This window comes from Schistocerca serialis, chromosome 10 (genome assembly GCF_023864345.2).
Source record: "Schistocerca serialis cubense isolate TAMUIC-IGC-003099 chromosome 10, iqSchSeri2.2, whole genome shotgun sequence".
Lineage (NCBI taxonomy): Eukaryota > Metazoa > Arthropoda > Insecta > Orthoptera > Acrididae > Schistocerca > Schistocerca serialis.
Genome location: NC_064647.1, coordinates 168,995,108 through 169,008,658, shown reverse-complemented (window position 1 = coordinate 169,008,658; position 13,551 = coordinate 168,995,108). Strand labels below are relative to the sequence as shown.

Below are 13,551 nucleotides of genomic sequence, written 5' to 3'. Positions count from 1 at the left end.
AGGCAACATGTTTCCAGTAGTCAACAGTCAAATTTTGGAGTTCACAGGCACAGGCGAGGTATAAAGCTTTGTGTCATGCAGTCATCAAGGGTACACTATAACACCACAACTCTGTGGATGATCATACATTTTCTATGTGTATTAGGAAGTTTGTTTTATTAGTTGTGATGAATATTATTCTTGTAAATGTGTTGTCAAGTTACAAATGCTATTTAGTGTTTAAAAAAGAGAATGCGAATGGAATGTTAACATTTTGTAAGTAGACACGCTGGACTAGTCAGGTGAAAGTTATTGTCAAAGAATATAATAAATTGTAAATACATTATCGCTGGGCGTGCGAGCGCGCCCAAAGAAGCAGTAGTTCGGGGTCGCGAGGAGACTGTTGTCGTTGTTGTGTGTATTCGCCGGTGTGGCTATGCAAAAGTGCGGAGATGAAGTCTGTTTCCGAAGTGCGGAGCAGTGAAAACTGTAATGGTTGTTTTGGCGGATCTTTAATATGGGCAAGGTATGTCTATGACATATATTGGGTATAGTACAAATGCAGCAACAGAAATTCACATAACATCAAGAGTACTATGGGCACTTGTTATTGGCTATGGGCTGGCAAGAAGATCAACCTATGCCTTATTTTACCGCTAAATCAAGTCGCTCGACAAACCAACAGCATCGTAAAGTGAAATAAGATTTAGACTTTTTATAATTAGAAGTGTAATTGGCTTATCAGCGTAGTTGGAATTTTATTGGTTAAGTAACATTGTTTTCGTGCATATTGTCACGTAAATAATTTTCCTAAGTCGTTATCCAAGTAGTATGCATCCTATCCCTTTTGACGAACCGAGATAATCAGAAAATGAACTGAAAATGAAGTGAATATTAATTTGTTAGATTATCAAAACATAATTTTTCCAACTTTTGGACAATTACGTAATAATGAAATCTTTGGCTGTAGTATGAATAATATCAGAAATACAATGATGCAAAAAGCAGTATTAATTTATTTGTTAAAAATAAAGTAACTTTCATTATCAAAAAATGGGTAGTAAAACTTTATGTGACTTGGACAATGAATTTCACTGTCAAAGTACTGTTTCTAATTTATAGCTTGTGGCACAATTTATAACTTTTATTACATAGGAATACCAGAGTAACTGCTAGGTAAATGACAGTCCTTACCAACGAGTATATTTAAACAATCTTTTTGCTTATTTCAATTACGACAGTTAGCATTACGGTGAGTACCGCAACAAGAAAGTTTCTGTCCACATCCAGTAAACAATCTTACTGTAATAGATCTTTGAAAATTAATATAAGATGTTGTATGTGTGTTTGCTATTTGATTATTATCTGATTACTGTGATGTGTGTCGTGTGAAATACTTGAAAGTGTGCGTTAGGTACTGTACCTACGTCATGACACGAAAAACTATTCTTACATAAGATTGCTTACGAGTAAAAAGTCCAGTTTCAGTTTAATTATTCTTATTCCGGTGAGGAACTGGCGACTGTTGGTTATTTCATTAATGGCATACTTTGAAAACCTTTTTACCAAATTTTCCACTGTAGTGCATTTAAAATAGCTGCGACTTTTGACTATTGGCTGACCGGAGGGGGACGTGACGCCGTTGACCACCGGTTCGGCTGGTAAACGGCCCTTGTTGTCACATCATGAGTAAACAGTACCACGTGGTGTCACGCGTTACATGCATCAACGTTTGTCAGCTCTAAAGTCGTATTTTCTGGGGTTCAGGTGTTCTGTATTCGTGAGGTATTGTGAACAAGTGTTTTGATTGGCATTGCGTTAATGACAACACTGCGGTACATCTGAATACGAGATTTGCAATAAAAGTGTCGTCCAAGAACACGTTCAACAGCTGGGAAGACAACGTTCTGCTGCAAAACATTCCTCGGAATTCGACAGTAGTAATGGACAAAACGCCATGCTACACTGTTGTGATGCGTAAAGCTCCAACAACGCAATGGAAAAAAAAGCGGATGTTTGTCGCTGGGTTCAAACAAATATTCCACGAGATAAAGTTTAACGTACCATGTATAAGGCGAAGTTAATGGAACTTTCAGTGTTGTACAAGCCAAAACTTCACACTACCATGTTGACGAACTGGCTAACGGTAAAGGACATACACTCCTGGAAATGGAAAAAAGAACACATTGACACCGGTGTGTCAGACCCACCATACTTGCTCCGGACACTGCGAGAGGGCTGTACAAGCAATGATCACACGCACGGCACAGCGGACACACCAGGAACCGCGGTGTTGGCCGTCGAATGGCGCTAGCTGCGCAGCATTTGTGCACTGCCGCCGTCAGTGTCAGCCAGTTTGCCGTGGCATACGGAGCTCCATCGCAGTCTTTAACACTGGTAGCATGCCGCGACAGCGTGGACGTGAACCGTATGTGCAGTTGACGGACTTTGAGCGAGGGCGTATAGTGGGCATGCGGGAGGCCGGGTGGACGTACCGCCGAATTGCTCAACACGTGGGGCGTGAGGTCTCCACAGTACATCGATGTTGTCGCCAGTGGTCGGCGGAAGGTGCACGTGCCCGTCGACCTGGGATCGGACCGCAGCGACGCACGGATGCACGCCAAGACCGTAGGATCCTACGCAGTGCCGTAGGGGACCGCACTGCCACTTCCCAGCAAATTAGGGACACTGTTGCTCCTGGGGTATTGGCGAGGACCATTCGCAACCGTCTCCATGAAGTTGGGCTACGGTCCCGCACACCGTTAGGCCGTCTTCCGCTCACGCCCCAACATCGTGCAGCCCGCCTCCAGTTGTGTCGCGACAGGCGTGAATGGAGGGACGAATGGAGACGTGTCGTCTTCAGCGATGAGAGTCGCTTCTGCCTTGGCGCCAATGATGATCGTATGCGTGTTTGGCGCCGTGCAGGTGAGCGCCACAATCAGGACTGCATACGACCGAGGCACACAGGGCCAACACCCGGCATCATGGTGTGGGGAGCGATCTCCTACACTGGCCGTACACCACTGGTGATCGTCGAGGGGACACTGAATAGTGCACGGTACATCCAAACCGTCATCGAACCCATCGTTCTACCATTCCTAGACCGGCAAGGAAACTTGCTGTTCCAACAGGACAATGCACGTCCGCATGTATCCCGTGCCACCCAACGTGCTCTAGAAGGTGTAAGTCAACTACCCTGGCCAGCAAGATCTCCGGATCTGTCCCCCATTGAGCACGTTTGGGACTGGATGAAGCGTCGTCTCACGCGGCCTGCACGTCCAGCACGAACGCTGGTCCAACTGAGGCGCCAGGTGGAAATGGCATGGCAAGCCGTTCCACAGGACTACATCCAGCATCTCTACGATCGTCTCCATGGGCGAATAGCAGCCTGCATTGCTGCGAAAGGTGGATATACCCTGTACTAGTGCCGACATTGTGCATGCTCTGTTGCATGTGTCTATGTGCCTGTGGTTCTGTCAGTGTGATCATGTGATGTATCTGACCCCAGGAATGTGTCAATAAAGTTTCCCCTTCCTGGGACAATGAATTCACGGTGTTCTTATTTCAATTTCCAGGAGTGTAGTTTAATCAGGCTTCATCCGAATCATGCTCATTTAAATCCGACAGGGTATATGGGCCTAGGCGAAAAGTAATGTAGCAAGAAACAGCAAGAAGTCTATGGTCACTGAGATTGAAATGCTGATAAAAGAAGCCACTGCAGATGTTACACAACAGGGCTTGGCTTGAGGTGTTAGCCATAATACCAAGAAGGTTGTTGAGGGCACATTGATTCATGAAGGACTGTGACGAGTTTTGAGGAATACATGACTTCTCCTGTTGCCACGTTATATCTGACTCTCTTGTTAAAACGCAGCAGAGTTTAGAAATATTCATCTCACTAACACTGTAATGCAGTTGAAATTGCCACAGAATCCTGAAATAGTGTATTATTAAACTAACAACCGAGAGCAAATCAGGTCAGTAGCTTATGAACAGCAAATTCTCAGTATAAAAGTTAACGTGCAACTTCTTCACTTGTATTGTTACAGCCGAGCGGCCCTGTCCCGCCGGAGGTTCGAGTCCTCCCTCGGGCATGTGTGTGTGTGTGTGTGTGTGTGTGTTTTGTCCTTAGCATAAGTTAGTTTAAATAGTGTGTAAGTCTAGGGACCGATGATCTCAGCAGTTTGGTCCCTTAGGAATTCACAACATTTGAACATATTGTTACGAGAGTAATCCCAAAAGTAAGGTCTCCTAATTTTTTATAAGTACATAGACCTGTTTATTTCTACAATGGTTTGCATCAGTTTACAGCTTGAACATTTAGCCATTTTTCTACATAATCACCATTTCTGTCGATGCATTTTCGTAGACACTGTGGCAGTTTCTGTATGCCCATGTCATACCAGCTCGCCGCCATGCTGTTCGGAAAGTTATGAACCTCATCTTTCACCTCGTCGTCGGAGCTGAATCGTTGGAACCACAATTAACGCTGCCAGGTACTGTGAGACTCTGAAAAAACTGAAACGGGAAATTCAGAACCGGAGAAGAGGAATGTTGGACAAGGGCTTACACATTCTCCATGACAACGCTCGCCCACACATCGCTCGGCAAACCGTTGCTCTCCTGCAACAGTTTCAGTGCAACATAATCACGCACCCACCCTATAGTCCTGCTTGGCGTCCAGTTCCCTAGGTTAAAAGAACATTTGGCCAGAAAGCGATTCAGCTCCGACGACGAGGTGAAAGAAGAGGTTCATAACTTTCCGAACAGCATGGCCGCGAGCCGTTATGACATGGGCATACAAAAACTGCCACAGTGTCTACGAAAATGCATCGACAGAAATGGTGATTATGTAGAAAAATGGCTAAATGTTCTAGCTGTAAACTGATGCAAACCATTGTAGAAATAAACAGGTCTATGTACTTATAAAAAAATAGGAGACCTTACTTTTGGGACTGCCCTCGTACAAAACCCACAGCAGTTCTCGTTTCACCATGGACCTCAATAATTATTTTGTTTATTTGAAAAAATCTGTAGTCAGATGAATATCGCTGTGGATATGGAAATTCCGCATATTAATCGTATGATGAAACAGTCTCGTACTCGTTATAATTTGCCAAAATCTTGTTTCGATATATCAAAACATTTATGGGACACGAGGAATATATGAATATTTAATTCTAGTTTTTTCACTGACGCACGAGCTCGTGTCGGAGTGCTTTATGTACATTCCATTTTCCCGAGATTCGAAACAGACAGCGATATCCTGTCAAATATAAATAGTAATTAAATATATTATCTACATTTAATACGCAGCAACATGTAACCTAACACGCATCAAACAGAGATTCATAGCGACACCTATTTTCTACTGCAAACTAAGAATTTCTTGCAGTAATTTACGTACTACCGAAATATCACAATAACTGTGAGCATTAACGAAATGATAGGTGGTTCGTCATGAAGCAGGCGACTTAAATGATATGATGTCTCAGAATGAGAGTTTTCTTAAAAAAAAAAAGATGGTTCTGAGCACTATGGGACTTAACATCGGAGGTCATCAGTCCCCTAGAACTTAGAACTACTTAAACCTAAGGACATCACACACATCCATGTCCGAGGTCGGTTTCGAACCTGCGACCGTAGTGGTCGCGCGGTTCCGGACTACAGCGCCTAGAACCGCATGGCCACCGCGGCCAGCAGTTTTCTTCAAAATCGTTTTAGAAAGATCGCAGATTGGCCAGCTTGCGTGCGCCGACTATAACACCACGTTCAAACTCACTTAAATCTTGATAACCTGTCACTGCTGCAGCAGTAACCGATCTAACAACTGCGCCAGACACTTGTCGTCTTATATAGGCGTTGTCGACGGCAGCGCCGTATTCTGCCTGTTTACACATCTCTGTATTTGAATATGCACGTCCATAACAGTTTCTTTGCTGCTTAAGTGTATATCTACGTCTACATCTATATTCTGGAAACCACTTTGAGGTGCATGGCGGAGGATATGTCCCATTGCACCAATTATTAGGGTTTTCTTCACGTTCCATTCACGTACGGAGCGTGGAAAGAATGTTTGTTTGAATGGCTCTGTAAATACAGTGATTATTCTAATCTTATCCTCACGGTCCCTTTGTGAGCAATAAATATGGGATTGTAATATATTTCTAGAGTCATCATTTAAAACCGGTTCTTGAAACATCGTTACTAAACTTTCTTGGGACAGTTTACATCTATCTGCAAGAGTCTTCCAGTTCAGTTTCTTCAGTATCTCTGTTACACTCTCTCACAGATCAAACAAACATATGACCATTCATGCTGCCCTTCTCTGTGTACGCTTAACATCCCCATTTAGCCCTTTCCGGTACACGTCCCACACACTTGAGCAATATTCTAGGATGGGTCGTGCAAGAGATTTCTAAGCAACCTCCTTTGTAGGTTGATTGCACTTCCCCAATATTCTACCAATAAACAAAAGTCTCCCACTTGCTTTCCCCTGACTGAACCTCTTCAATCATTCAATTTCATATCCCTACAAAGTGTTACACCCAGGTATTTGTATCAGTTAACCGATTCCAGCAATGGCTTACTGATTTGACAGTCATAGGATACTATGTTTTTTTTTTTTTCTTTTTGTGAAGAGCAAAATTTTACATTTCTAAACACTTCGAGCAAGTTGCAAATACTTGCACCACTTTGAAATCTGATCAAGACCTGGCTAAATATTTATGCAGCATCTTTCAGACGGTCCTTCATTACAGAAAACACAGTACGGCAGTTTTGTGGACCACTTCTACTACCCTTTTCATAGACAGGTGAAATCTATGCTTTTCTCCAAGAACTGGGCATGGTTTTTTCATTTGAGGGATGTACGATAGATTATAGTTAGAAGAGGGGTCAATTCAGCCGCAAAATTCAGTATAGAATCTGACATGAGTTCCATCGAGCCCTAGAGCTTCGTTCAATTTTAACGATTTCAGTGGTTTTTCAACACCACTGATACTAATACTTATTTCACTCATCTTTTCAGTGGTATAAGGATTAAATGGGGGCAATTCGCCTGATTTTTACTTAGTAAAGATCCATTTAAAAACAGAATTAAGCATTTAAAGTTCTGTGTATATCACCACTCACACAACAGTGGATTACCTAGGAAAACAGTAAAATTAATTAGAAATCAGTTTACACAGAAATTCTCTATCCCGCGTTTGTAAGGAACTACGCTGTTTCCTGCTGTAATGCAAAGCTGTACCCACAAAACGCCCCTCTGTAATCAACGACTTGCTGAATGACATTTGTCGATTTTAGACCTTGTTTATCTGTTCATCCATTACAGCTCTTAAGGTACGCATTTTAGAGCCCATTTTTACTAGACTTTTTTGTTTCAAATGATCGTTCCCGGCCGGCCGGAGTGGCCGAGCGGTTCTAGGCACTTCAGTCTGGAACCGCGCGACCGCTACAGTCGCAGGTTCGAATCCTGCCTCGGGCATGGATGTGTGTGATGTCCTTAGGTTAGTTAGGTTTAAGTAGTTCTAAGTTCTAGGGGACTGATGACCTCAGATGTTAAGTCTCATTTGAACCATTTGATCGTTCCTGTTACATCCTTGAAAATTGACAATTCCTCCTGGGACACTCTTGTAAGGTGATTTCTGTATTCCTTTCCATTGTTTTTCCAACATCAGAACTGAATATGTTCCTTTTACCGGCGTGTGTTAATTGTTCGATAAAAATATCGTAATTTTATCTTAGACATTCTGCCCTACGTAAGCATTCATGTGGACCACATGGTGAAAACAGGCTGAACACAAGCCACTTGTACACAAACTACATAAAATGAATAACAGGATTTACCTTTGCGGTTCTTCCACAAAACACAAGAAATGTTGTTTATCATTTATTTATGTGTCTATTTTCTTTAAAAATGTTCATTTTACATAAGACAAAACATTTACTAAAAATAGGAGCTTGAATTACACCAGAGAGTACAAATCTGTTGTAAATATCATCACTCGTCCACTGGAACATGCTGGCGAACAGTAATATTCATAAGTGATACAAAGATTTTCTATGTAAGTTTACTATAGGGATGCAAAATATTTATCATAACTATTAAAATAAGTTACTGAGTCATAACTATTTACCAAATAATATGTTGCATACTACACATTATTAAAAATTTAATAGTTTAGGATTCGCCAAGAATAAATCGATTTCTCTCCACTGAAGTGCTTTTGGACGCACAGTTTTCATTACAAAACTTTTTTTCTTATTGTTAAAATCCCAGTGTTTTTAAAAAAGCCAATAGTGTTTTTCGCTTGTCACTGTAATAGGCACCACTGTAGTCATGACTCGTTAATAGCTCTGTCCTGGCAGGGTGTAACTTGTTTTCGACGATTACCATTTAACGTGAAGTTTCATAGAAGGCTACAGCACACAAATACTAGCTTCCTCTTGGGGTTACGTTGTCACAATAGGGTAATCCTGTGGAGGTAGCGTTGTTATGGAATGCTAATATGGGGTCAGAACTAAACAAAAAGGAGAGGTTTCGAAGTATGTTTCGTATTATATTCTGCATTGACCCATCAGTTTGAGTATGAACTTTGTATGACACCACTATGATTTCTCTGCGGTGTATAACTGGACGCTGGTGATACACTGTGACGCACTAAGACCAGTTTCTCCCTCTTTTAGTGACCTCAAATGGAGTCACTGTCTTTCATCTACGAACATGACACCCATAGTATTAGCTATCTGCTTTTAATCATGGAAGAATTATGGTTGACAGATTTGCAACTTACCCTATTATGACATTAGCTTTTGAAAGCAAAAAATGTAAATACACAAAAATGATTATGGAATCTGTGAATCAAGGAGGAATAGACTGATTGATATTCAGAACATGCATGACTGATGTATGTCAAAAACATATACATACAACGCAGAATGGAAACCAATTATCAGGGTTCTTCGATTTTCAGTTCTGTAAACATGTATGGTGTAGTTGAATTTTTACTAGCCATATTATTACAGGTTACCAGTATTGTGATAAGTTATTACTCATACTACATTTGTGCATGATGGACACTAACATCTGAATTTCTCATGTACCTTGCTGTAGCTTTCACTAAGACATAATATTGCAAATAATGTGGATGTGCTAATGCTGTTTTCCTTCAAGAAACTAAGTGCCAACAGACTGGAATATTACTTAAAAAGCTACACTGTCCAATAGCCCATATATTGGTGTTTAACAATGACTCCACGGTAAAAAAACTGAGAATCATCTGCAACGATGTGGCATATCATTATGACCAGATGCATATCACACATTGTTCACAATCAGATGATTGGAAAATGGCTCACTGACAGTCAAGTGTTTATGAGTGTCCATAACTACCTAAAGGAAAGTTGACAGTTGATTCTCTACACAAACGAAGCGCTGGGTAATACAGGAAAAAATACAATACCATTTCACCAAAAGATTGGATTCCGATTAGTCACAACTATCAAGTTTTTAAATATATTTGACTGCAGAGGAATGAGGTTGAATTGGCTGTAGGGAAGAGAGAGAGAGGGAGGGATGTACAGTGTTATGAAAGACACTCCTGACAAAAATCAGCGACCAAACTTCTTATAATACATTACTTCCTCCAAAATACGTGTCACACTGACTATTATGGAGCAACTATAAAAACTAGACAATCCTCCATATGACATGAATAAATTAAAAAGCTGTTAATTCTACATGATTATCCAAGCATAAGGGTGGCCACAAAAATTACATCCTTAGCCAGCTTCTCCTCCAGATGTAACTTTTCCAGCCAAAACAGTCATAAGAATCATCCTAGATGTGAGATTTCATAAGCACTGTGAAGCGACTTCCGCTCTTAAACACTGTATGATGCAAGTCAAAGTGAGTGGAGTATTTGCCATGGTGTGCCCACAGGTATATTTGCAAGTCTTTGAGACGATTCATTGACTTGACACACATGCCACAACTGTCACCTGTGTGACAGAGTGAGTGCTTCTCCAGCCTGTGACTAGTTTTAAATCTTTTCACACATACGCCACAACTATATGTATGTCACTTTTTATGAAGAATTAGTTGCTTCCTCAGTATGACAAATGACACAACTGCATTGTCCTTCTCCAGTGGGCAGCTGTAAGAAGAGCTGTTGGTTGCTTTCGCTGCTGAATCGCTTATGACACACACTATAGGTGAAAGACATTTGACAGTGTGCAGCTGCGAATGCTCTTTAAGACTATTACTTCGTGTGATTGTCTTGATGCAAACGGCACTAGATTTAGATGTTTTCGCCAACATGAAGCTGTGAATGTTGTTTCAGGTGGCCAATTTGCTTGAAAGATTTGCTGCAAACACCACAACTGTAGGGGCGTTCGCCAGTATGCTGCCTTGAATGCGTCTTTAGATGGCTACTTGATTTGAAAGTCTTGTTGCAAACGCCACAGCTGTAGGGGCGTTCACCAGTGTGCAGCCGTGAGTGCGCCTTCAGGTTGCCATTTGTTACAAATGTCTTGTTGCAAACGCTGCAACTGTAAGGGCGTTCGCCAGTATGCAACTGTGAATGCTTCTTCAGGTTGCTACTTGATCTGAACGTCTTGTTACAAACGCCACAGGCGTAGGGGCGTTCCCCAGTATGAAGCACATTGTGTTGATGTAAATGGCTATTTAATTTGAACGTCTTGTTGCAAATGCCGCAGCTGTATGGGCGCTCACCTGTGTGCATCCGCAAATGCTCCTTCAAAGTACTTTTCACTGTGAATGTCTTGTTACAAGCTCTACAGCTGTATGGCCGTTCACCAGTATGCAGACGGCAGTGCTTCTTCAAATTTTCCTTCCTTTTAAAAGTTTTGTCACATAAGTTACACGAATATAAAAAATCACTTTTGTCCATGTGGGTATTCTTGTTCAGGTCCTGCAACCGTGCGAACGTCTTTTTGCAGATGCCACGCCTGTGTGCCAGATGCCTTGTATCAGTTTCATTCCCACAGGATGCTTCCTGCCTGGTGGTGCATTGTATCCTGTTGCCTGCTCCTGCACCCACGAAAACTTTGGAAACTGAACTGCCATTGTCATCAGTAGCATTGCCATTCTGCACGCCAGCGAGATTAGTACTGCAGAAAAATGGAAAACATTCTGTCATAAAACAATCTCATAACGTTAAACTTACACTAATATATGGTAGGTAGCAAAATGTCTCTAAACACCCCCTTCAATGCATGGTGTATGACGTTATCTTCCAACTGGGTTACATATATTTAGCGCATAGGCTAGAATTAATATAACTTTTTTGGACCTCTTTAAAAAGACAACAGAGAGATTTAGGTTCATATGAGGCGTTATTTTAGGTATCAAAACGTAAACTTCTCAGAGTCTATTCAGAGAAGATGAATGAGGGCAAATCCACTGATAACGAAGTTACTGCAAAGTGAAACATGATGAAAACATGCCCACACTCATTAATCCAGCAGATGTAATGAGCTACCTTACATGGACCACAGAATTCTAATGCACACATTATGAAGTTCTATGTCCACATCTATATTCCACAAGACACTAAAGCATGCATGGCTATCATTTAGCTTCAGACATTCCTTCCTTTGTAGCTCATTGATATGACAGAACATGTGAAACTATTTTTACAGCCATCCTGTCACCAAGAAGTCATTGGTCGTGAGGACATTCCATAAAATGATGTCACCTCGTGGAGTATCGAATAAAATCTTTTACAGAGTAATGAACGATGGAAAAGATTTTGCACTAAGCAAAGCCTGTGTAGACCTTGTAATTGCTGAGACAAAACTATTTACATGGCAGTGGGTGTTTACAAGAATTCAATTTAGATTTTGTTCTAATTGAAACACAGATAATGTAATCAAAATAAAAATTACAATACCCTTCCGATCAACACTACATTGTTTCAAAAAAATGTAATTACAGGTAGTTTGTGTACATCCAAATGTTTGATTAGTTGATGCATTTGTTCACACTTCATAACCAAGTATTTAAATTGTATGTTGGGTTTTACTCTTGACATACAATTCTGAGTATAGCACTAGAAGTAATATCCCATTAATTTTAATAAAACATGTTTACTTTTTCTACGAATTTCAAAAGCCATGTCGATCCATAAAACATTGGTCACCAACCTCATCACGGGATATCAGGTTCCTTTCTATGGTTATTACATTTTATGAAATGTAAAGTAATATAAAATACATCTTACTCAGCAATTCAAACAAATCATCTAGAAAAATTGCAATTATGAAATAGAAAGTAAAGTTTAAATGACAATCGAAGACTGATCAGAGGCAACGTTTTATTTTTGATATGCACTCGAGGATTGGCAGTATTTTATTTTATAATACACATTGGCTCACTTTCTGCTCGAAAATATCTGATTTAAATTGACAAAACAGTCTGTTTAACTTTTCATTTTAAATCTGCGGTGTTAACTGGTCCAGTGCTTGCCAATTTGCTTTATTTCCAGATACCTATTCTAAGAAGAAAAGCTGTCATATCGGCGTCTGCTTGAGCACACTAGCTTCCAAAACTACTAGACGAATTTTTAAGGGGGCTTCATAGGAAAATTGAGTGTAGCTTGAAGTAACGTATAGACTTTATTTAATCAAAATCGGATAATGCAAAAAAGAGATTTAGTAATTAGAAGTCTTATCTTAAACCTTAATGTCTGTCTGAATTCATGGAGTTTCACAGGTCAATTGAGCATAGTTTAAGGGCAATATGCAGCCTTTATTTCATCAAAATTTGCTCACGGAACAAAAAGGTATTGTAATGAAATTTGACTGGTGATTGGTTGAACCTTGAGCAAGAACATTACTTTACACACACACACACACACACACACACACACACACACACACACACACACACACAGCTAGGAGGGTGAAACAGGGAAATGGCCATCTTTCTTTTACGTCAGTGAACGTATACTACGTTAAAAATATTTAATTTGTTGCATAAGGTACACACTGTACAGTGCACAGCTACTTCAATAGCATGATGCATAGTTGCATGTTCCTGCCCATGCCTCTCTGTATGCACTGCTCAACAGCAATGTTGTGCATGCTGCTGTATTGTGCGTTGGGACAGCTTGGGAGAGGGGAGGGCAGCACATGCATCACAAGGATGCTTATGTGAACAGGCTGACACATGATGGCAGCTAAATTATTGTACATACATAGCAAACTTAACCATCAGCACTCATCACAACAAAACCACTGATATGTGAGCAAGTCGTTGGTAACAGACAACGTTAACTACATACATGCAATAATTGTCTTCTACTGCAATAAGTTCTGATACAAATAGGATGTGAGCTGGAGTTTCTCCTGGTGATGAAATTCACTGGCATACATCAACCACTTCCCACTCTGTTCAAGGTAGGGCCCATGATCAGTGAGAAAGTGTCACTTTCTTTGTTGGCTGAAAGTGTTTGTCTTCAATACACAACAGTGGCTGACATATGAAATGTTCCACAAGAACTTTCTTTCAATGAGTGAATGTCTCCTGTTATTTTAACAAAAGTT

At 40.7% G+C, this 13,551-nt stretch overlaps 1 protein-coding gene across 2 annotated transcripts in view; it reads right to left on the bottom strand.

Moving 5' to 3' along the window:
- LOC126424761 (zinc finger protein 37-like) overlaps window positions 1-13,551 on the bottom strand; it is a 264,776-nt gene that overhangs the window by 20,184 nt on the left and 231,041 nt on the right. Inside the window, exon 8 of one of the 2 annotated variants that reach the window (XM_050087504.1) lies at window positions 7,894-11,115. The exons of the other annotated variant lie outside the window; for it this stretch is intronic. Within the exon in view, the coding sequence (XP_049943461.1) occupies window positions 10,284-11,115 (832 nt within the window). The 3' untranslated portion in view covers window positions 7,894-10,283. Of the gene's footprint in view, window positions 1-7,893; window positions 11,116-13,551 lie in introns of those variants that run through there. 2 annotated transcript variants of the gene reach the window in all.